The sequence below is a fragment of the Perissodus microlepis genome, chromosome 23 (genome assembly GCF_051167445.1).
Source record: "Perissodus microlepis isolate ML-2025 ecotype Zambia chromosome 23, ASM5116744v1, whole genome shotgun sequence".
NCBI lineage: Eukaryota > Metazoa > Chordata > Actinopteri > Cichliformes > Cichlidae > Perissodus > Perissodus microlepis.
Genome location: NC_140482.1, coordinates 27400256 through 27426728, shown reverse-complemented (window position 1 = coordinate 27426728; position 26473 = coordinate 27400256). Strand labels below are relative to the sequence as shown.

The 26473-nt window shown below is 38.0% G+C and overlaps 1 protein-coding gene across 11 annotated transcripts in view; it reads right to left on the bottom strand.

Annotated features, from left to right (window-relative positions):
• naaladl2 (N-acetylated alpha-linked acidic dipeptidase like 2) overlaps positions 1-26473 on the bottom strand; it is a 460659-nt gene that overhangs the window by 292638 nt on the left and 141548 nt on the right. For 7 of the 11 annotated variants that reach the window (XM_084921764.1, XM_084921763.1, XM_084921767.1 and 4 more), the window contains 2 exons: positions 6486-6525; positions 1095-1271 (listed from right to left, as the gene is read on the bottom strand). In XM_084921764.1, the coding sequence (XP_084777890.1) occupies positions 1095-1263 (169 nt within the window). In that variant the 5' untranslated portion in view covers positions 1264-1271; positions 6486-6525. The remainder of the gene's footprint in view (positions 1-1094; positions 1272-6485; positions 6526-26473) is intronic. The other 4 variants (XM_084921762.1, XM_084921771.1, XM_084921772.1 and 1 more) reach the window with 1 other exon arrangement.

Genomic DNA, 26473 nt, shown 5'->3' with positions numbered 1-26473 from the left:
GGTCAAGTTACTTGAAAAAAGTAATCAGTAACTAATTACTGATTACTTCCCCAAAAAAGTAATCCCGTTACTTTACTGATTACTTATTTTCAAAAGTAATTAATTACTTAGTTACTTAGTTACTTTTTAAAAACACGATTTACAACCTGAATAGGTGATAAAGCGATAGATCTGTCAACCCAATTCTACTTTTTCTGCATAATCCATCATACAAAATGTAATCAAATGGAAAAGTCTCTTTTTTTTAAACTTGTTTTATCCATTTTAATCTTTTAACTTTATGCATCAAGCAAAAATTTAATTATATGCAACATTCTCTGACTTGAAGAAATTAGTTTAACATTTAAACCTATTTTCTGCACATTCCAGCACATAAAATAAAATACTTTTTGTGTTTACACTCAGTCTTTCAAATAGATGCAAGTAAAACACAGCACAAAGTAAATAAAATCAAAGACTAGCAGTCCTGTTGCTCTATTTTCACCTGTAAAGCAGGAGTAGGGTAGGCGGAGGTTTACCCTGGTGCAGGTGTGGCGCAGCGGTCAGTGGAAGAATCCACGAGTTTCTCTGTGAATTTCCCATTACCTCGTTGCGCACTCGGAGCTTGTTTAGGGTTTTTTTTTCGGTGTACAAAGAAGTTTTCTTCCCACGCACAACGGACGCTAATGTTTTTGTCACTTTTTATGGAATCAAACTCAAAGTAAGGTCAGTACTTCCACGCTTTAAACGCTGCACGCTCATACTCTCTCCGCACTCGATATATTATCCATTGTTGATCTGCAGACAGCTGTTGTCAGGAATGTCGCACTCGCTTACGTCACTGTCATGAGACATTCTAGCAAAAAAATCACGGTTTTAGTAACGCAGTAACGCAGCGTTCCTACGGGAAAGTAACGGTAATCTAATTACCGTTTTTGCAATAGTAATCCCTTACTTTACTCGTTACTTGAAAAAAGTAATCAGATTACAGTAACGCATTACAAGTAACGCGTTACTGCCCATCTCTGCTTATAAGGTTTTAAAACCATTAGCAGATATCTTATCAAGCAGAAAGTGTTAAAGGGAATTGCAAATGAAATGAAATCAAACCTCACCTGATCTCTGGCAGTCTATATGTTGCATCTGCATGCGGTCCATGCTTGGCCCCGGTTCCTGCAGCTCTTCCTTGTCCAGATCCCAGTCAAGGTCTAGACCTCCAGAGCAGTGCAGAACCTCACCGACCAACGGACCACCCTGGGCATCACACACCTTCCTATATGCCATTATCTTACCTGAAACACACATGCAAATAATTTAAACTGGTTTTATTTTATATAATAACAAGTTTTGAATGACTAAGAAATGTTTCTGATGCTATAAAAAAAATAAAATTGTTTCATGAAGGAAACATTAAAATCCTCGTACAACCCTGGGTGCAAATGTTTCCATGTTATTTGTTATTGAGATCACAGGACTTTCATTCTTTTGCCTTTTCTTATATTTAATACCACTATGAATGTGAGCTATAAATCACTTGCTTCAGCTGAAATAGAGCATAATAGATCAGCCTTCCTTAAAAGCATCATCTCCTCTCATTATCTGAAAGTAAAAATAAAAAGGGAAAAACATACATAATGGTTGCAACAACTTTTAATGATCAAAAAAGTAAGCAGAACCTTAGAGCAGTCCATTTTAGACAATGATAGCATATTGCATATGTTGACATACGCAGTGTCTACTGAGACTTATTTGGAAGTAAGCCAGGCAGTGTGCAATGAAAGTCCACCACCTGGGTCGGATTAAAACTGCCTCATTTGACTTAAGGTAATGGATGTTACATTCGTGTGGGACAAAGAATAAAATTTGATAAATGTGGTTAAAAGCTGCTTGGGTTAAGTGACTGACCAGAGCCTCTCAGCACACAATTATGAAGAGTAAAAGCACCACAGGGGGCTGCGATTCATTTATACACATTAAAATGACAGAGAGAAGGCCAGTTACAAGCTGTTAAGGCAAGTTAAGTAGTGGATCTAAGTAAATGTAAGTGTGTGTGTGTGCATGCAGAATTTGTCGAGACTGTAGGATAGTATACGTGTTGGTTGTGTTTTGGCCAGTAAAACCAACTCTGGGTTCAATACAGCTCCTTAACAGCATCATTAAATCTCAGTGTGGCTGGTATCACATGCATGCATTGACTGCGTGTCTGTTTGTGTATGTGTCTGTGTTATCTGAGTGAAGATCAGGTTTATAAAATCTCCCAGCTAGTGTCTCAGCATGTCATCAAGTTTAACAGTGCTTTTTATACGCTATTCCATCAAAGTCCACCATGAATGGGCAAATGAACTGCCCAATCAATAACCGCTTGTGGTAGGATAAAAAAAAATAAGAGAGAGAGAGAGAGAGAGAGAGAGAGAGAGTGTAAATAAAGAACAGCATCAGACTGGCTGTCAAACTTACTGGCCCTTATTCTGCGTACATTGACCAGTTCATACTTGGCAGTTTATTCAATGCTAACTGGTTCAAAGAAAAACGAAAGAAGAAAGGACACAAAAAGAAAATCATGTTGACATGAAAGTCAGTGATGCGGGTTTGAAGTAGCAAGTAAATTGGTTACGAATAAGTTACAAGTCTTCTCATTACTACAGTCATTCTTTGTGTAATTGTACTTATCTTAAGCCTTTTTATACTGTAATGTTACTTGTCCTTAAGTATTCCTTACACTAGGCCCTTTAATTTTAAAATTATTATTATTAGCAATTGAATGGGCTTACAATTGTGGTTACTTTAACCCCCTTTCAAGAGTTGCTCCAGACAAACATTGGTGTCCCAGAAGGGTTTCCCCACTCAGCGTTGCTAAACAGTGATGCTGGACCTCTTTCTGTACACAATTTTATCAAGCTGAAGAGAATAAATAAAAAGGGGCAGGAAGTCGGAGTCAGGAAAAAAAAGGAAAAAATATGCACAGAACAAACATCAGAAATGTGCCCGGTGTGAGTTAAAGCCATGCTAAGGATGCACGATGCTACTCACAGAGATAAAGCCAGATGACGTTTGACCTCATCTTAACAAACATCTCAACAAATAAAATCTTTTGTATTTATTTTTCAAGTTTATAATGCAATATACAGATATATACAAGATAAGCCTCTGTGATTGACTGCTATGTTTATCGTCACCAGGCATATGACTACATATATATATATAGTATAACAGTCAGTATTAACAATGCCAATAATAACTACAAGTAAATCAACAAACATATAAAGAACATAGTATATTTTGTGTTTTTTTCCTTTCTTTTTATTAGCAGAGGCAATTATTGCACTTACCCTAAATACCAAAAGAACAAAAGAACACAACAATTGTTGGTTATACTAATGACTGTGATTTTATCATTTCTAGCTCAGAGTAGCTGTGAATCGATTACAGATCTGAATTGTCCTTGTTTAGACACTGCATCGGTTTCGGTTTTACTGATTACAAAGCGGGATTTAGATAGAGAGGAGACGTGTGAGTGTGACAATTACACGAAGAGTTTTAGAGAAGAGAGAAGACAGGTAAAGTGAAAATGGTACAAAAGCAGTGGCAGAGATACAAAGAAACATAGTTGAAAACAGGAAGCAAGGACAGAAAAGAGTGTTTATAGATGAATAAGAGAGAGTAAAAAGCAGAGGAAAGAGGTCTGGGAGTTCCTTGGCATCAATCTTCAATGCTCTACCACACTTTCATTACTTCTAGCTCAATGCAGATGAAGGCTCCTCTCAGTAAAATGGAACAAAAGTTCATTTAACTGCTGACCTTCTGTTACAGCCTCACACACACTGCAGTGGCTTTCACTTGATACCTATCACTGCAGGAGTTATAAGAGTCCCACTCTTTTTTATCTTTTTTTGTACATGTAATTTAACTTGTTGCATTTTTCGTGTCGATTTTTCATGTGACATCCACAGATTTAACATATATATATATATATATATATATATATATATATATATATATATATATACACATCTTCGCACAACACAATATTGATCATGTTACTGAAAGTGTATGTTAAAAGATGTTCAGTATATCTTAAGTTTCCATATATGTACTTCAGACTGAATTCCATGGACAGAAAAGACAAAAAGTATAAATAAATGGACAAATAACCATCTATTTTTACTATCTTTCTATTGACTGGGGATATTGACATTAGGAAAAGCAAAAATCTGGATAACTTTACCAGCATCATTGACATCACAAATTGATGTTGATTGATTGTTGCTGTTCATGTCAATTATTGAGTGATTTTCAACTTTTCCTGTACATCTTAATCCAAAATTGTATTAAACATGGTGTCACTTAATTTAGCATTAATTTGGCAATTTGGTTCACTCCTCCCAGTATTTTTCTTAAAATTATATCACTTCTTGATTTCTCCAATCCACACAAAGACACATTGTTTTTTTTTCCTGTTAATTTTATTCTTAGAAATGTGCAATGCTAACCACTGCTGTCTTTAAAGTTCCTGAAAGTTAAAATGAGAAATCCTGACAAACTGTAATACCAATAATTCCTTAAATACATAATATGCCTGTTAATCAAAAGTAACCCTTGAATTAAACTGATTCTAATTTAATTTCCAATTATCAAAATTAATCAAAAGTAGTTGAATAAAACATGATTACATTAATCACCATTATTCCGGTGGAGTTTTAAGTACACAATCAGCAAACTGTTGGCGTCACACCTGAGTAGCAAACCACAAAAATCTCAAAATCAAGATAATTATTGCTCTTCATCCAACACCCACTCCACTCTTTGTCAGTTCGAGTTAGATGCCGTCTCCCAGCTGTAACCAAAACATCACCACACTTTAAAGCTCTTTTTCAATAAATGATGTAGCGAGGGGGCAACTTTTACCCGTGGGTTTGCCTGAACACGTCACAGAATTTTTAAGGCTCGTTATGCTTTCAGAAGTAAAACAAAATGTTGCTCTTTGAGCTCACGGCTTCATTTCGAAGTGTAACAACATTTGACAGTGCCAGTGTATTGCCATCTGTATGCCTTTTCTGACTTGATCTTAATTGAGGTGACAGACACATCATTTCAGAGGATGTAGGCATAGCAGCTACATTTCTCTAACAAATTAAAAGCATTTGTGCAGTAAAACATTCATATAAAATTCAAAGCCTACAGGAAAAGTGCAGCATTCAACTATTGACACTAACTTCATACATTTATCATTTATTTATAATCGCCATTATATCAGACCTTTACATTAAATTGTAGTTTTAGAAACCAACAATAATTTCAGGGATGATCTGCAGTTAAATTTGAGAAAAAAAAATCCAATTAGAGATTGACATTAAGAAAATGTAACTTAGGAAGGATCATAAGCTACGCTTTTTGCTGAGCAATGACTTGAGTGCAATAGCTATGACACATCAGCATTTAAATGGAAAAACTTCTCAAACTCAGTTCTATTCAATGGAATTGAAGTTCATGGAGGAAAAATAAATCTCTCAATGTTTTGCTGGATATTCCATTTCTGGTGAATTTGATGCAAGTTTGCAATGTTTAGCTGTACATTACTAGCTGTAGACAAGGTTTATTGTTCTGCTTACAACTAGGCTAACTTACTTTAAAAGCTGCTGTGACTGACTAGCATTAACAAGTTCCTTGGTTACAGTGTTGTGTATAATAACTAGCCCCTCATTTTATCGTTTGTCTTTTCATATTATAGGAATTTATTTAAAATTTTCACTAGTGCTAGTTTCAATTGTATGTTGTTTATATTATATAATTTACATTGGTGAAGTAGAAGTAGTAAATGTCTTAGTAGATCAATTTTATAGCAACATATTTTAGGCAAATATGCTAAGACATAAAAAAACATGTTGAGCAGCCATAGTGAGGGAGAAAACTGCCCAAAACAATTACGTAGTTTGTTCAATGAGTCTTAAATGGCTCTATTATGTGCAATCACAATTCAAAGTAGGCTTTTTAATAGCAATCAATTTCAGAGTCAAACCAAGAACACATTTTGCATAGCAAATGAAACGCCTGATGCAAAAGCTACTCTTTGACCTTCAGAGAGAGCGCTCCATAATCAGACAGATCTGTTGCTTTGAAGAGGTGTAGAACAATAGCACTGGTATGCTGGGACAAAGACCCTCATCAAATTGTTCTTCTGATATGAAATACTTGCACAGATATTTGTGTAAGATTACTATTTATATAGCAGGACAAATGCAGGCTTGAGGAACAAAGTTGTCATTCATCTTTTGTCTTTCAGCTCTAAGCAGATTGACAGGCCATCTGCTGTATCTGCTACCTTTCACTACTATTCGCCTCTCATTCATAAATTACTGCATCGCCAGTTTGCTCTAGACACAGCTGAATACACTTAGTGTGATCAGGGCAGAGACAAAGAGTGAGAGAGAAAGAAAAGAATATTTTCCCAAACACTTCTCCTCACCAATCATTTCATTTGACACGACCTTGTCAGCTGCCGTACTTACAGAGCAGGAAGTATGCTGTCAATCATGGATTTCCTTCTCCCTGCCACAGAGAAGCACAGACCACAAATTATTCATTTTTTTTTCACATAAATCATGCATTAAAAAAACCTCAAAGTTGCCATTCACTGTATACTTTCACATCCACGAATACTGTACAATACACACAAATTATAAAATAATTTCCACCCTGATGTGTGTCCCAGTAGTATTCTAGGTTAATGCAAGAAAGGGTAAGACCACTGGGGACAAATAAGAAGAGCAAACAGCAGTGTAATGGAATAATCAAGCATCTCCATTAAGACTCTGTTCACATTCTGTGGTGGTTGGTAGCAAATGAGGTCCTTGCATGAGTGGGAGTGCTAAAATGCAGGCTTATTTGCTAACAGATACATAGGACTGTCTGGTTTAAGTCAGTATTTAGAAAAAAAATAATCTTTTTTTTTTTTTTTTTGGTACGATGGCATTTTACTTCATGCCATGCATTTTCCTTAACTTTGGAAGCATAAGTGAAAGGAGCCTTTAATGTCCCAACGTAAACCTTTTACACTCTAAACTTCTAACAAGGGTTGTATTCGGTTATATTCTCAATTTGCAACATATCGCCATTCTAATGGGTCATCTATTATTTATCCATATCATTGTGGATTTCGTACAGCTTTAAGGTTAAAACTCATGTCACAGCTTGCAAAGCAAAATACAGCAACATCCTTACAAACTCCAGATAATATTGCTGATATAATTTTTCACACTTATGTGACTCAAGGTTAAGGGAGAGAATACTGTTAATATAATTTAATCTGACCATGAATTCTACAAAGTGCATCAGTATAATAAGCAATGAATTCAATGTTCAACGTTAACCCTCTTCTGCAGAGCATTGGCCTTTGGCAACAGAAAGTTTCTTAAGCCAAATGTCCAGTTAATGCTTTTAGAAATGATTAAAACAAAACAAAATTGGTCAAGCAGCATTTGAAGAAAACACTTTTTTGATACTTGTCACAGGAGGACATGGTGTAAGATGAAGGGAAGATTATTTGCCTTAAAATGTATTAAAATGATATGACATAAACTATAAAATAAAACAATGTGATTTGTCTGTGTCTGCGTGCAAGGTCTGCGTAGAAACTGTCCCATTTAAGTTTTCTTCATTTTGTCTGTTTAGAATTGTGTTTTTTCTGCCTTCTCAGGGCAACACTGTTTGGCAATGGTGACTTTTTAAGCATACCCACAAATGTGTTTAAATATATTTGCATTTTTATTTACTTCACTGCTTTAAACATTTTGAGTCAAAAATAGGCACGACATTAAGATAGACAACAATGACAGTGAAGGAAAGTAAAGTGGAGAGAACAGTTTGAGAAGACATGAAAAATAGTATTTTAAAAATTGCCTGTCTAGTTGATATAAAGTCATTTACACATAACTAAATCAAATGTGTAAATAATTTTTTCTGACATATTTATGCCATCCAAGACTTACAGAGCATAAAGCATACAAAACAGGAGTATATTGCTATGCTGTAGTCAGTCTTGCTGTGTTTTCTTAAACACACACACACACACACACACACACACACACACACGAGAGTAGCTTAGCTGTACCTTGGACAGAGACCTTTGATGTTACACCTCAAATCTGTTGGAGCAACTCTTCCAATTTTTGAGGTTACAACTCCTAATGGTCCTATTACTACTGTGACCACTTTTGACTGGCCCTTCATGCTACCCAAGCTCAACTTGGAACATGAGTAAGAGATACATATCTAAAGCCATACTGGCTCAGGCAACACCCAGCATTGGCACTAAGCAACCAGGATGTATTAATGAGAAGACTACTGGAACAAGGTATATATACATCTCTATTTGGTGAGCTGTCATTATGGGGAGGCCCAGGTCACACCAGGTTTACTGTAGGGTTTTTTATATCACAGACTGTCTTATGTTTTGGTACCATATGTACTAGACTGTATTATACCATATGATTTTCCAGTAGATAACTATACACCTTTTCTTTTAATTTGCAGAGACTTATGAATTCAGAAGTTAGTACCAGCTTCTATCTCAATTTTCCCCCAAGTTGTGGCAAGTGTTGGGGAGATTCTGTAACATTCAAACTGGAAAATACTTTAAGGAATGAAATGACAGTACACCATTATAGATAGTAACAGAAATAGTTAATTACACAATTAGTAAGATGTTTTGCTACTGTTAAAAGACTTTCAGAGTCACAGCTATGACAGGATCCAATGCCAAAACTGATGTGCTACATATAAATTGGAATATGGGCTTGTTAAGAAAGTCTTGAAACTTAGTTTATATTCGATAGGATCTTTCTAAGATTAAGAAGTGTAACTACTTCTTTTATTTTAGCCAGCTATGCTAGCTTGGTACCACACAAAGTCTAGCCTTCATGTGTCTGTCTTATCTCTGCAGAGTAAAAAAAATCAACACGAAGCATATTGGAATCCATTTAGCAGCACAGCCAAAGGTAGACTTCATTTCTGCATAAAATATATCCTGGGTCTCGCATGCCGGTATCCATCCATAACCACAGCATTAACATCTGCACGGTGCCATGTAGCTGTGAGAGTTTGTTACAGGCTGCAGGGCCATCAGAGAAAAACCTTTATTTTTATAGTGTTCATGAATTAAAGATGGCTTCCCCTGGGGTGTTGGAGGAGAGCAGAGGCTTTATGGATCCCTCACTCTCTCCTCCGCATTAAATCTCCTGAATACCACAGGCCACGTCTCACGATGTTAGACACGGAAAACAATAACAGCCAAACATTCTTATCTGGTAGGGTGTTTTTGTATTTCTTCCTCTCAATACCAGTTTTCTTTCTTGTTTTCTCTCTTGGTTCTCTTGGATGCTGTTATGCTTGCTATATTCCTGACTCTAAAAGTTCAAGCCAGTCCATTAAAAACTGCATTACCCACAAGTCAACAGGTTATGTAGCCCATTACAGCTGAAGGTCAAGTTTTCTTGTTCCGTGGTGGGTGGATTTTGGAAAACAGAACAGTCAGATATTTAATGGAAAAGTATCGCAGGCAAACACTGAATAACATTTTACATTTCAGATATCAGCAGTCCATCGCTATGTTTTTTGTGATGACCACAAATGTAAAGACTTAATTTAACAACAAAAAAGAAGCAAATGATAAATATTATTCTATGAATATCTAAAATTTGTCAGCATTGAAATGTGTTTATGTGAGGTTAAATTGTTAGTATTTTGATAGAAAGTGGGAAAGAAGACTATCGAAAAACAGACTAGTGTAAAGCCCTTGTCCAAATTACAGTTAGGTAATGAGTGGAACAGCAATAGAACACTAAGCTTGTCGAGAATGCGATTGAAAATTAAAAAAATGATATTTTAAATAAATTATACTTAAGATCAGAATAAAGATTATTATGTAAATGGATCTAGACTCCACATCACACTGAGGTTAGAGTCACATACAGATAGGAAGCAAGTATTTTGACATTTACACATTTATTTACTTACTTATTTTAAATATGAAAAAAGATCTGACTGAAGGAAAAAACTTTCAACTTTAATTTAATTGGTTTAAAAAGTACTGCATTTAACATGACTGTAATTAAAGGTTTACAACAAGGTGCAAACCACTGGTTGCACACAATAACAGTCAAGATGAGCCTTTATCAAAACATCTAAAGCGCATTCCTAGTTATGAAAGTCACCTCAAGATGCTTTATATTGTACGGTAAAGACTCTCCAATATTAGAAAGAAACCCCAAAAATCATATTATGGCATGGGAATATATAGCTGCCATTGGAACTGTGTCACTTGAGTTTATTGATTTGACTGCTGATAAAAGCAGTCAAATCAATAGTATAAACTGAATATAAATATATATTAACTTGAAAATAGATATAAACTGAAGTATGCAGGACTACACTCTCTGCTGAGATTCATCCAAATGCTACAAAACTTACAGTGCAAATGTGTAACTGTAACACTTTGCACTGTTTGTTAAACCCTTGAATTAAAGCTAAAAGCTAAAGGTATCCAATTCAGTCATATCTTTGCTGTCCAAAACTGCAAAAATTGTGTTGTTGTTCAAATATTTATGGACCTAGCAGTTTATACTATGGTGGATTCAACTGAGTCTCAGAGAGCAGCCCTTACTGCCACTGACTAATTCTTGATTTTTCTTTAATTATTTTAAGCTAATACAAAGACGAGCACAGACACTACCAGTTCCAGAGTTCTAAATGTAACAAACATCTGGCACTTGTGATCGCTGTGGGGAGCACTACAGGAGTGAAATGAAATCAACTGCCTGTAAACACCAGAACAGAACACCAGATGAGTTGTAAAGGGACCGAAAGGGGTTCAGTGACTGACATTGGACAACAAACAGCGACAAGGATCTATTGCTCATATACTTGATCTTGCTTTCAGTGTTATATGAGACTATATGAGCAGCAGAAACCTATATTTTGTGGTACATAAAAACATAGAGGCCTTAATTAAAACTTTTTTATTTATTTTTTTTACTTTTCGTTCCCTTTCTACTCTGAATTGTTATTTACAGACTTTTGAACTCAACTTACCTAATGCACTTATTTCAGCAGCACACTCACATAATGAGAATTCTACAGTCCCTGCTGTATTTTCAGCTGCTCATCACTGGATCCATGCTCAGCAAGAGAAAACACGGGCAGCACTTAAATAGGACACATTTTAGTCCATCTTTGTCTTAAAAATGTAAAACTGGTGACAGTCATCTGAAGTGTCTTCATGAATTACTGACTGTGAATACGCAAAATCCCCAAGGGACTAGTTAGAGTGAAGCTATTAAAACTTTTGTAAATCTAACTAAGCTCTTTGAAGAAGTATTGCATGTCTTGGTTTCAACATAGATTTGACACTTGATGTCTCATATACTACAATGATCCAATCCAAAAATATAATCCCGACTATATTCTTGAGACTTTCTATCTGTTGAGCAAATAAAGTGAAATTTTGATAACACTGATCATTTCATTGCAATGCAGTCATCTGCTGGCTAATCTTGGTTTTAGGCGTTTATGTTTTTGTGACTTTGATAACTACCACTTGTGCGAAATTTGTCATGAATGGCACCGATCTCTCCCAGCTGCACAATTTGGACCTCCCCATCATCAAATAGTTAAGGACTAACTTGAGAACAAAGATGTTGACTACATCTTATATCTGCAGGTCCTGCCTCACAACCCTAATCTGAAGTTCTAAAAGTATAGTGTTCACACCCAAATGTGTCACAGACGTTTTGGTTGCATGACGCAGTCATTCAGAATATAATGCACTGTTGTGGCTAAGTGGTGTGCTCTTTTGCCCTCTCTCTCTATTTCTCTCTCACACACACTGCAAAAACTGTTTCTGCCATTAGCCCGCTCAGCTTTCAGTCCCTTTATATGGCAAGGGCATACACATACATGCACCTTCACTGGAATAAACACCTCCATGTCCCTATTTTTCCAACCCTTAACACCTTTTCTGTGATCTCTCTCATCCATCCCCTGTTTAATCCCCTCTTTTTCTATGGCCTCCACCAAATGAAATGCAAATAACCCAGCATAACCTGGGGCGTCATTTATCTAAATTAGCGTGCCAAGTGTGGATCCCCATGGGGCTCCCATATGCTAGCGCAGTTAGCGTCATTAGCTTCATTAGCCCGTGTCAGACCATTAATTACACATCAAGCCTATCAGTTAGCTGTTGCTGAGAGTTCTCATCCACTCTGGACTTCAGTCAGCAGTAAAGAAAGTAAAATAAGCCTTTATAGCTAGGAGTGCAAGAAAATTAATTTATCTGTATCTTTAAAATGTGGGAATTATTAAAGAAGAAAAGAAAATGTTATAAGTGCACTATTTTCAAGTCAAGCTCGCAGATACAGGACAATAGGAATCAGGAACAATCACAATTTAAATTTACTTTCTTCTTTCATATCTAGACTAAACTATTGATGAAAAAAGAACTCAAAGTAGGCAACCTGCCATCTAAGTATCATTTGGAGCTTCTTTAGTTATATAAATATTTAAACTTGTTGTAAAGGTGTAAAATATCGACAGTGTTTGAGTTCTGATATTCTAAACGGATGTTTGATAATGTGGTGAACAGAATCATTGCATGCTAGATCCAAGAACCACAGCTGAGTGTCTGCTTTGCGTGGCCTGATATAGAAGGCAAGCTATGGTAGTAAAGGGATGTTTTTTGCCCTGAGGTGAGCCTTTCAGACAGCACTTAAAGTACTTTGAGACTGACAATAGCCCTCTGGCAAAATAACACACAGGTCTATGTCAGTGTGGGCATGTTGCTAGAGGTCAGCAATGAATCAGAAAATTCAATTTAAAGTTTACAGAAAAAAAAAAAAAAGAATTAGATGGTAGTCAAACAAACATACCACAATATAGTTTTGGTTTTAGGACACTTTATGCCTCCCTAAATCATAATGTGCCAGAGTTACTATTGGGGGTGGAGCCGAACCCGAATACGTATTCGGAAAGGCACAAATAACGTGTTTTTTACGAATACTTATTTCAAACAAATACTTGGACAACAAACAGCGACAAGGATCTATTGCTCATATACTTGATCTTGCTTTCAGTGTTATATGAGACTATATGAGCAGCAGAAACCTAAATTTTGTGGTACATAAAAACAGAGGCCTTCATTAAAAACTTTTTTTTTTTTTACTTTTCGTTCCTTTTATACCCTGAATTGTTATTTAGAGACTTTTGAACTCAACTTACATAATGCACTTGTTTCAGCAGCACACTCACATAATGAGAATTCTACAGTTCTTGCTGTATTTTCAGCTGCTCATCACTGGATCCATGCTCAGCAAGAGAAAACATGGCAGCACTTAAATAGGACACATTTTAGTCCATCTTTGTCGTAAAAATGTATGAATACGCAAAATCCCTAAGGGACTAGTTAGAGTGAAGCTATTAAAACTTTTGTAAATCTAATAGCCAGAGGGCTATTTCGAACAAATACTTTAAAAAAATATTTGTATTCGGAAACAAGGAAAAACTTTACATCAAAAAGCAGAGTTTCCTTATGAGACCGCAGTGCATGACCGGCTGAGTGAGTGACGTGTGAAAGAGGTGACTGACGCTGCTGCACACAGCAACAGAGAAGGCTCGGTTGAGTGAAAAAAGACTGAACGGCATCACTATTTTTGTTGAATCGATTTTTTTTTACCTTAACTGGGTTCCGGATGCAGTTTAAAACTTTCGCGTAGATCGGGAGATTATTCCATTGCGCTGCATTATTGACGTCTGCAGTCGGGAGCTCTCATGTTCACTCTGTTTACGTAGATCTGTTAGCTCGGTAATTTAGACAATAGGCTGTTTACAGAGTAATGTTTACGTTCGGTTAAAAAGGTTAAAACAATGCTTGTGTAGTCACTCACTAACTTAGCTGAAACTCCCCACATGGATTTGAAGAGTGTTGCTGCTGCTGCTGAGCCATCTGGCAATAACATAAAAAACAACAGCCAATGGCTATTATGTTATTTTCTTTTCAATGACATTACTTGTTACATGTTTATTGCTGGATTTATGGAAAAACATCAACTAATATTGCATATCCATAATTATTATAATGAATAAAATTAAAGAATACTTACACTAACGTTTGTTAGAAGTGTAACGCAAAAAAATGGATTTTTATGCCTATTTTGAATTTTACTCGAATACAAATACTTTTCCCTCCTCAACAAATACAAAAACAGATACAAATACCGGCTCATCTCTAGTAGCTATACATGTGGGTTTTTTTTTTTAAGGTGTTCAAAAGTTATTGGAAAAAGTAACATATGTTTAAATATAAAGATTGCTTGTAATACTTGGGTCATCATTTATTGTGAGTCAGTCAGAGAGGTTAATGTTGATGTCATCCATCCCAAGATTTTTTTTCTAGAACTGTCTAGGCTTCTTTTTTTTTTAGATGTGTCCTGATAAAGCCTTATCTGGCCTTCCACTTCCTGTGTGTATCCAGTTCTTTTCACCTTGTTATATACTCTTACATTCATGAATCCATGTCCTCATTATACACTCTGACAATAATACCTCTTTGCTTGATGTTGTGAAGGGGTTTCTCTGAACCAAGGAAAGAATTCTGTAATCACTCACCTTTGTGGTCTTCCAAGCATTTTAACACTAGAATTACTGAGCCTTTTTTTCCCTGGTGCAAGTCCCTACTACTAGATTTACTAGCCCTGCGCAAATTTGCGTAACACCTCTTGGCACCCCGCTGAGATTTTCACAGGTCTTCAGCTCCATTGTTCTCCTGCTTTTGTTGTGCAAACACACCCTCCCCCAACCCCCAACCATGAGAGATTCAGGTCTTTCCTTCCCTGCAAGGCTACTTTCCTTCCTTACCTGCAGCGTACAATACACCATGGTAGTTTCTATGTGCAATATTTCTCATATGCAATATTAGTTCTTGTCAATCCTTGTCACTACATTGCATGCCTGTCCATAAACATATATACACAGAGTTGTACATATATTTATATAGCCACACCTTACATAATATGCATAAAGTCTAGTTATACACACACACACACACACACACACACACACACACACATCTATATCTACACACACACATATACATACATATATATACATACATATATATATATATATATATATATAATGTGTGTGTATATATATTCATATATACATACACGCACGCACACAGACAGACAGACAGACAGACAGACAGACAAACAGACAGACAGATAGATAGATAGATAGATAGATAGATAGATAGATATGTGTGTGTGTGTGTATACACACACCAATATTTTTGAATACACGTGTCCATATTTATGTTTCCAGATTGTTTGTATAGTGCACTTTCTATACCGTGCTCTTTGTACAGTTTTTATTTAGCTGCTTTTGTCTTGCACTGTCCACTTTTTTGCAATGACAATGCAAATTTTCCACTTGTGGGACAAATAAATGCAGATTTGCTGTGTGTGTGTGTGTGTGTGTGTGTGTGTGTGTGTGTGTGTGTTTGTGCAACATTGGCATTTGTTTACTCAGATCCAAGGCAGGCCAAACCTCTGTGTTACAACCTACATACAAAAGACACACATTCACAATATATGGGTACACAAGTCTGTTTTATTTCAAAGTGTTTCAAACTTTACAGCGTTTGCAGACCCAGTGTCCATCATCCCTGCATTTGGTACAGGTGAATTTCTGACATGTTGCACAGGTAAACCTGCTGCAATTCCTGTTGCAGCTCTCTTGCACCTGGCACTGCGTTGTCTTTACAGTCCCTGGCACAGCAGCTGCAGCAGCTTCAGCAGCCTGCCTCTGTGCTAATATTTCCTTGAGCTGCATGAATCGGCAACGAAGTTGCTGAGCTAGAAGACTCAGAAACAATCTTCTTTTGCCTGTCCACCCTGTACATGCCTTGTACAAAATGTAGGCATTCACCGCCGCCAGGTCCAGCATATTGTAGAAAACCGCTACTGGCCACCTGCGTGTTGCTGCTCTTACGGAATACATCCGTGCCATATGGTCCAACACGTCTACACCACACTGTAAAAGCAGAGAGAGAGAGTCATGAATATATGTTTTTTTCTATAGGCCTGTATAACACACATCAGAAAACATTGTAGCACTGGTGTAAAATTGTACACACATTCACATACCTTCATGTGGTTATAGTCTGTTATCGTGTTGGGTTTCCTCTTTCTGCCGTCACTGATCGTCACGTCTTGGTGCATGGAACTTAGAACATACACAGTCTTGGTTTTTTTAGGTGCATAAATTGTCAAGGAGACACTGCCACTTCTAAGCACTGAAGTGGAGAATACCTCTCGTTTTGCAGTATCTTTTGCAAGTTGAGGAAGTTCACGCTGGACTTTATTCACCGTGCCCAGTAACGTTGTTTTGCGCTGCAGCAGTCTGTGCGACAGTAACAGTGAAGTAAAGAAATTGTCCGTTGTGACATTTCTCCCATCATCCAAAAACGGCTCCATCAGTTTCATGACCACGTTCTCTGCCAGCCTCTTTCCCTTCTGACGACTGGGGTCCTTTCCCAAGGAGATGCACTGCAGACATATTTGGTGTCCAAATCCGTGGCCATCCAGAACTTGATCTCAAATTTGTCTGGCTTGGTTGCAATATACTGTGTGAATGGACAGTGAAGTGAAGCACGAACGATTTGCTACTGCACTGGGCATTCCAATGTCCTCCTCAACCCACACAGTGCCGTCTTTTGCCGTGTGGCTCTGTCTGGGCTTCCCAGTACCACGGGGCCTCTTCCGTGGAGGCATGTTGGGTTCTTGTTCCATCTCCTTTTCAGATTCTTCCAAGGAGGTATCAGTGGCCTGCTGGACAAATGAAACCTCTCCTCCATCAGAATCTGCTTCGTCCATTTCCAGAAGCAAGGCCAAAGCCTGTTGCGCGGAGAGGTTCTTCCTGCGTGGCAGTGATACGGAGACCATCCTGATGTGCGTTCTCAGAAATGCGAACAAGAAATCGTTCTCCCGCCTGGGTCAGTCTGCTTTTATGCACAGCACTGTGCTGTAGTCAAGCAATGCCACTTCCTCACATACACAGTGACAATGGAACAATGGAAGATCTGTGCTGAGAGTCAAGGAAGGTGTTTATATTTGCAGGTCAGTCAATGTGTGGGATATTTTGTATAGATACGACAGGCATTTCTGAAAGTTGTAACACAGAGGTTTGGCCTGACTTGGATCTGAGCAACTCTGAGTGAGTAAATGCAAATGTGCCAGGCCTCAAGGATAATGGGTGGTTTGCACAACAAAAGCTGGAGGAGAAATGAGCTGACGACCTGTGAAAATCTCAGCAGGGGTGATTAACACCTCGGGACTTGCACCAGAAAATAAAAAAGCCAGTAATTCTAGGGGGTGTTGGGTTTAGGGAAGTTACGCAAATTTGCGCAGGTTTAGTAAATCTAGTGTTAATTTAGCTGAGCTTTTAAGAATTTACCATATTGTAGATTTGGCCACTCGTAAAGTTTTGGGTATCTCTCCAATTCGGTCTTTAAGTCTGATGTCATTAGCTGTGCCTGGGCCCAAACTCTGCTGCAGGTCCCAAAATCAGACAATCACAGCAGCATCACTGAGAGTTAAAAACTGTAAATTCTTTCATGTGTAATAAAATGATCAGCGTTGCTGTTCTACCAGGAGTCACAATTAACTTCCATTAACATCCAGGCATCCATGAAAACCGAATTTATGAAATTTAACGGAGTTAGAAGTTAGCAGGAAGTTAGCTCGCTAGTTTCCACTTAAATATAATATACCATGTTCTGACTGAGGGATTTCCGAAACTAATTAAAACGTACAGCTCTGCTATCACTTCCAACATAAATGAAGACAGAAAACTAAACAGCAGTGACATTTTGTAAGTTTAATGAAGTTTGGCTAGCTGGTATATAATGATGTGCTACGTGATCGTTAGCGACACAGCTATGTTAGCATAATATAAACAGTGAAGCAGGAGGATGAACGCTAACTTTTTTTCCACTCGATAAAAGTTAACGTGAGGGTTCCCGAATGCAAATGTAATTGCATGGCAGGATGCTGTAAACAGACCAAACTTCAGTCAGGAGATCAACTGAGATAATCCATCCATAATACGAGGTTAGTCATTCATATACTGCTGCATGGGCTGGGCTGTAGTTACATCGTAAGGTTTTAAAAACTAAGCTTTAAAATGATTAGCGGTAATAACCGAGAGAGGCTGACAGTGATCACTGACTGTTTTTAGGGGCTTGTTGAGATTAAATAGAACAAGATACAAAGCATTAAAACATGTTAAATACACAACAGCCTTATTAAACGCAGGGTAGTTTGGGCCCGGAAGCAAGATTCATCACGTCATCACTTAAAGACTGGATAGGTTCATTTGGGTTTTCTAGTCTACCAATGACCTCATTCGCGCTGACATTCTTGTAGACGTCATATTGAGAGTTCCACATGTACAATTACCAAATGCAGGTTCAACACTTGGATTTGACTGCAGATATTTTATTTGCTTAACCTTGGACAAAAGAATGAAGGAACAGGCCTCATCTAGCCATAAATGTTCTTGTAAGCTCAGTTACTTTTGATCTTCTGAAATGGAGGCCTATGTATAAAAATTTATTTTATTCTTAAATATTTCAATGCAATATTTTTTATTCAATCATTTTACATAAATTTGAAAGTCAAATTCACTAATCCAGATGTTCCAGAATGCAGATGCTGATGTTTGAAGTTGTAAATTTTAATTCCCATCACATCGCATAAATATGGATTCAGTTTGTAAATCAATAAATTACAACTGCTGTGTCAGCTCTCCTTTACAAGTTATATGTTGGCTTGCCTTGAATCGTTTTTAGGTGATGATTCTAAAAGAGAGATTAAATGTCTTGCAAGTTCTAAGGACTCAACATGCTTTTAATTTAAAAATCAACTAAGTGGCTAACATTCCACACACTTTTTAATTCTGCAAAGATATGTGAGGAACACCCACATTTTCACAAACAGTGTCATGAGGAAATCAGGAAGACAAATGAGGTTGTTTTGCTCACCCACCCTGTGACTCAGTTATGATGAACTTGTACTTTGTTGAAAGTCACACCTTCTCTCAAACCCTCTGTACACAAAAACACAATTAGTGCTAAATATAGCCTGGATCATGCTGCTGAACAGCTAATGCACATCACTCATTATCACCTGCCACTGTCACAGCATGCTGGCACACATACACACACATAATCAGTGTCACCTTCCCACTCCCTTAAAACTAAGACCATCACATTGCTTGTGTGTTGTCAATGGCAAGTATATACAGATAAAGCAGGTGTAGAACTGGGGTTTTATGGCAATGACTCTCCAAACTGCATGGATATATTCATTTTAGAGCCTTTGTCAAGAGCATAATGCACAGCGCACATATGTGAGTGTGTAGTCTAGGTATCACTGGACTATTATTGAGGGGATCTACATCTGTTTCCATATTCACATTATGCAAGATATCAAACAAAAAAGCAAATCCCCATAATGCCAGTTATTATAGTGAAGACATTATTTAAGGTAATGGTAAGGTCAGACTTCATACATTTTAGTTTTGTTCATTCATGGAGAGAATTAAAAAAAACATTTCTATGTCATATTTATAAACTTTAATGACCCACTGAAGAGAGATGTGTAATTTTACCTTAATGCCGCATGAAATAATACTGCCCTTCTCTCTCTTTGCCATTACAGCCATCTAGTTTGAGGCAATGAACTAGGTGTTTACATTTGTTCTACATCCTACATGGTGGTCTTCAAGCTTCTTTTATAACAATTTCCTGTCTATACCTCTACTATCAGCTATCCATAAAAATCTAATTAATGATTTTAAGAGTAGCTTAACAGCGATAAATCTATATACATTTATATATTTTATATATTTATGAAACAAGAACTGGTAAGAGAAGCTGCAATTACAGTCAGCAAAGGATGAAAATCAAAATGATATAATGTTTTTCATGCATAAACAACACGAAAGATAGAAGGCACTATCTTATTATTTAGTACAGTCATTTACTAAATAATTTTCGTAAGAAATCATTAAAACGTGATCAGATTGCCTTGGTTGTGTTTTAGCCACCAACATTAAGAACAGTTCCCTGGTAATAAAGACTGGATTCATTTGAATCAAAAATACAAAAGAGGGTTGTTTGATCGATACAACTAGCAAATCAAACAAATCCAGGAATGGAGCTTTCTGAATTCCTCCAAAATTGCAAAAACCATTGAGCCATTCACCGATAAAGAGTTTGTCAGAGTGTTTGGTGGTCTATGCTGCATTAATATGCTCTGAGAAAAAAGAAGCAATTGAGAATGTGGTCCCCTCCAGGCGAACTGTAACAAGAAGGATCAAGGACATTGCGGGAAATCTGGAGCTTCAGCTGAAAAACAAAGCGGAAAATTCTGACTTTCTCCTTGGTTCTGGATGAGAGCTGTGATGTCTGCAACACAGTCCAGTTACTCATCTTTGTACCTTGGATAATAATTTAAATGAATTTGAGATTACAAAGAAGCTGGCAGCAGTGCTGTCAGTGGAAGAGACTATGACAGGGAGTTCGCAGAGGTAACTGCATCCTTGAATAGGCTGGAGCTAAAAATGACAAAATGGGAATGATGATTAAACAGTGATAAAATGTTGTTTATATTCTGCCTATTTTTGATTTTCATTGCATAATTCTAACATCTACTGTACTCTTACAAATGGGAGTTTATTAAGAGATACAATGAATATTGAGCAGAACAGAGTTCAGGTGCAATTGTCCACAACAGTCCCAGTTTCTCATGGGTCCCCTTGGAAAGAATTAATTGCTCACCTCTTTAGAAAGTCTATAGGCATCTGTTTTCAAAATAACAAGTGCTTTTAAATAGGCCTTAGAGATGAATGTGGATGATTGCCTCTGTGCTACCTCTTAATGTCAGATGGAAAACAGTTAAGAAAAAAAGATGGAATACAAATTCTGTAAGTGATTCACCTATTACCAAATAAGTTTCTTCAGTTCTAAAAGCAAAAGATGGAGAGTTCTAGGTATTTGAACGCTAGTGGAGGTCCTCTTTGTAGGTGGTCGTTGACCTACTATTGGTCATGTGGGTCATCGCATGAGCAAAGATGTGAAAAAAAGGCATGGCCATTACTATAAGGTTAAGGTCTATTAATAATGTGATAAGGGCCACCTCCTGTGTCTATGGATTTCCAGTAAACTTTAATGCTGTGATTTCCATTCTCTTCAATGAGCACAGCACACTCTAGGAATGGTAACCTGTTATCCTTGGTATCCTCCCTGGTAAACTTTGTTTTTATTCATTGACTTGAAGTGGTCAGTGATCAGTGAAGGCTTCTACTTCTCTGGTCTTTGAATTTAACCCAAGTGTCATCCACATATTTGCACCTGTCACTAGGAGCTATCTCTCTAAAGGAGCCCAAAGCTTTACTTTTCACTTCCTCCATATACAGCTTGGCTACAATGGTTAACACTGGAGAGTCGATGGCATATTGATATTTGCTGTTGTATTTAAAATATGTAGTTGTAAGGCAGTGGTCTAACAGCATGCGAATCGGAATCTGGGTTAAAGCTGGTTCTGTTGTGTAAGTAGCTGTCTGACTGGAGTCATTTTATGACAGTCCCCACAGCCTCTGTTGTAGGTGTTCAGGTTGTAGGTATACATACATCTTGCAGCCTGCTGTTATGCGCTGGATTGTCACAGGGGCTTCTTTACACAGCCTGCACCTGGGGTCTTGCCTGGTGTGATAGACCTCAGCCTCTGTGGATCTTGTGCTCATGGCTTGCTCTTATGCTGCATGATTAGTGCCTCTGTGCGGTCTTTCAGTCCAGCTTTGTCAAGCCACTGGTAGAACTTCTGGATGTCAGCCACTTCCTCTATCTGCCAGTGATACATACTGCACAGGGGCCTATCGTTCTATGATGGTTCCTCCTCTTCCTCGGGTTTCTGCTGCCTTAGTTATTCACTGAACACACAGTCGGTTGAGGCCATCTTTCTGATGTCTTCGTGGATGTTTGTTGTCTCATCCTGGACTGTGGTACTGAACCTCACCAGTCCCTGGCCCCCTTCCTTCTGCTTAGCATACAGTCTCAGGGTGCTGGTCTTTGGGTGAAACCCTCCATGCATGGTAAGGAGCTTCCTCGTCTTGATGTCAGCGGCTTCTATTTCCTACTTTGGCCAGCTTATTATCCTAGCAGGGTATCTGATCACGGGCAGGGCGTAGGTGTTGATAGCCTGGATCTTGTTCTTACCATTCATCTGACTCCTCAGGACTAACCTTACCCTCTGCAGGTACTTGGTGGTTGCAACTTGGTTCCCATTTGACTGTGGGATCCCCAGGTACTTCTGGCTGTCTTCAATGTCTGCAGTGTTGCCTTCTGGTAGTTTGATCCCCTCAGTTCTGACTACATTCACTCTCTTTGTTATCATCTGACTACACTTCTCCAGTCCATAAGACATTACAATATCATTAATCTATATCCTGGTGGTGTGAATCACTGAATCAATGTCTCTTTCACTCTTGGCATATAGCTTGATGTCATCCATGTACAAGAGGCGGCAGACGATTGCACTTGTGCTATGGGCTTGAAGTTGGCCTCTAGTGTTGTATGCCACATCCTTATTGCGTTCCTGATGAAGGCTTTTAGGGTCCTCTTGATCTTGTACAACTCTAGGCATTCCAGGATCCAGGTGTGGGGCATTGAGTCATAGGCCTTCTTGTAATCAATCCGGGCAGTGTACAGGTTGGTCAGCCTTGCCTTGCAGTCTTGGGCGACTGCTTGGTCTACCAGTAGCTGGTGTTTTGCACCTCTGGTATTCTTGCCAATTCCTTTCTGTGCCCCGCTCATGTATTGATCCATTCATTTAAGCTGCTATGATACCTGACAGGAGCTTCCATGTGGTATTGAGGCAGGTTATTGGTCGGTACTTGGAAGGGACCAGTCCCTTCGTCCTTTTGGATCAGGACTGTCTGGCCTTTGGGTAGCCATTCCGGGTGTCTCTCATTGACTAGCAGCTGGTTCATTTGTGCTCCCAGATGCTCGTGGAGTGCAGTCAGCTTCTTCAGCCAGTAGAAATCTTCATAATGGAGACCCTATCTTGGATTTCTGCCACTGTGATGGTTAATGGACCCTGTTCAGGGAGGTTGCCATGGTCTACCCTTAGATCTACTAGCCAACAGAACCAGCTTTACCCCAGCCACTATGGGTTGCCTCCTTCTTCCAGTATTGCTCCGTACCAGCCTTGGTGGTGCTGTTCTCCTATTGTTCCCCTGCCACTGAGAGTACACCTTGGCTGGTTCTGTGGAGAACAGCTGGTTTATTCTCTCTGTGGCTGGCCAAGGCTTTGAGTCTCTGCTTAGCAGTTTCCAAGGCCTCAGGTATAGACAGCTTTCTGTACTTCTTAGGCACCTTCTTTGTCACACCTTTCTGCAGCTCTGATAGTTGACTAACCTCCCTCCATGCTACCTTAATCTTGGCCTCTAGTCTCCTTCTCCGCTGAGGGTCCTTGTGACTGTTCAACTTATAGCCAAGCATATCACTGATCATTGTCTTGGTAATGGTGGCGGTAGGTATTGTCCGTAGTGCTGCATTCACATAATCTAGTAGCTCTTCTGAGGGTACTTCACTTAGTCTTGGTAACCAGCTATGAAGGATCCAGGTTTCAAGCTTTGCCACGATCCTGTCTTTCTGGTCAGTTCATCATCATGTGACATCATCATGCTCTCATACACATTTACCACATTAGTATAGCCAGAGAAATGCTTGTAGATATAGACAAAAATATGTATATAAAGAAAACATAAATCCTTAAAAAAAAAAACAGCTAGCATTTCTTTTCTTCAGCTCTTCCTGAAGCACAATTATTCAACATCTCACATCTTAGTGTAGCCCAAATCTACCTGGCAATGCTTCAGGCTAGGTGGGAGTATGTGAATGGTTGTGTGTGTGTGTGTGTGTGTGTGTGTGTGTGTGTGTGTGTGTGTGTGTGTGTGTGTGTGTACCTGGCAGAGTTCTCGGCCAGTCTCAGTGAACAGATGGTCCTCCAGCAGGTAATAATGACCCAAGACAAACTCTTAAATTGATTATGCCTTTGTGAGGGCATAGATACAAAGGATAACTGCCATTATGTGTGTGTGGGGAAGAAAGACACAAAAAAGAAAGATAGCAAGTACTCCGAGTATCAGCCCAAATGTATGATTTATTTTTAAAAGCACGAGGAAAAGGGTAAAATGGATTGAGATTCTATTATTGTTAGGATTACAACAACAGCTGTTGACTCGATTTCTTATGGTAGATATTGCATGGCTGGCTGCAAATCAGTATTGATGACTTTCTTATGAAATCTAACCCTGAATAAATTATAATGATAAGTTACACGGTTTTATTATGACGTTTTTGTCATAAAAATGTGTTATCACTATAACAAAATTATACTAACTACAGTAATATGTGAAGAGAGTAGAGCTGGGCGATATAAGATTTTTTCATATCACGATATGTTTTTTTCATTTCAGGCGATAACGATATATATCACGATATAAGCCAAATAACTATATTTGTAAGATTTAAATGTGCCGTTGCTCACAAGTAAAATGTGAAATAATCAGCAGCTTGTTTTGATTTAAATATTTATTTCCCATAATAAGTTCAACAGGGTAGATGTACTTAAGGAACATGAGACTTTTTCAGATAAATAAAGGCAAATATTGCAAACTACTCAAAAGGCAGCCGCTAAAGCGTTTAAGTTTCAAAATAGAACAAACAAAACAGGCTACTAAATTGTCAATTCCACTTAGTAACAAAATATTAATTCTAAAAATAAATCGTAGTTTGTTTTACAGAAGAACAGACAAAATTGACTAACTTTTGTCAATATCAAATAAACTGAGAACTAAAAGGAAATTCTCAATCTCTCCTTGTTGTATAGCTTAGCTTTTCAAACAGTTTTAACAGTTACTTTAGTCTGACAAAAGCCGAATGACGAATTAGCGCTTCCAGTCAGAGATTGAGCATGCACCGGTTTATTGTATTTCCAGACTTGCTTTCGGCACAATTTACAGTGCACGCTACTCTGTTTTTGTCAGACTTGAAATAGCTGAAATAGCCGAAATACCTTCACACTACGGAACTTCTATGGCTCTTCCGTTCGACAATCTCTCCGGCATTGGAACCATCATCTGTTTTCTCTTCGGTAACCTTCGGTCACGCTCTCGGTTGATTTTTCTCTAGTCGGCACACTCATTTCCTCCATTACCCGGGCGGCACGGCGGCTGGCTGCTTCCCAAACAAATACACATGTGCGGCTTGGCACTTGTGCTGTACGTAACAAGTCACGTGACGTGACGCTGCGGCTGTGATTGGTTCGGCTCTGCGCTACTTAATTTGGATTGGCTGTTCTTTTTTTTTTTTTTAAGAGGACAAGAGCGGTGAGGTCTATCGCAATAGTTTAATTTTTCTATCGAGAAAAAGTTATTTCGCAATACATATCGTTATCGTTCTATCGCCCAGCTCTAGAAGAGAGCAATATCACATTCTAAATAAGTAATAAACACAAACAGTGCTCTTATCAGTCCTTATTTGTCCATCAGCCAGAAGTTTATCTACAGTATTTAACTCATGTTATATCTGTCTGAATTATCACCAAGTAATTTGGCTCATGCCTATTTGTCTTGTGTAGCTCTTGCTCTGCTAATAAATGATTTGGAAACTGATCAAGAACAGTTTTAATTTGTCTGTTTATCTGACTAAAAACCTGGTTTACACCAAAAAGGAATATTTTAGTGTAAATGAATCAACCCCCAGCTGTCACATTATATTTCACAATCCTCAAACCAAAAGCTGAGTAGGAAGAGTGACAACAATCTTCCACTCAAACATACTAATCAACCCAAGGTCATTTGAACATCTTACACCCAATCTCTCATGCCCTTTACCACATTTGTGTGTATGGAAATTGTGTGTGTATAAGAAATATGTTCAGCAATTAATTGAAACATGCAAACATGCATAGAAATTCAGTATAATAGACAAAAAAGTGTTTTAACAGATCTAATGAGGTTAAAAGCCAAATTGTATGACTATATTTACTCTTCATCACAGCCTGATATCTCTCAGGCAAGCTTTCTTGTAATTGTTTTAACTATACTTCAGTAATAGGCTTCTTGAAGGACAAAGGTCTTGTCTGGATGTTGGCTGCTTTTTGTTCAGTTCTCTGTCAAGATGCTTCAAAAACGTTGAGGTCTGCGCTCTAGGAAGGCCAGCCTATAACTAACAGTCTTCCCTTGTGTTTTTGTTCTATTCCAGTATAATTTTACTGAATTGCCAGGATGTTTGGGATCATCGCCATGTTGAAAAAACAAACCTTTAGAAAGCCTCTACCTTGTTTTACAGATGGCTGTACAATGATTGTTCTCCTCCCCT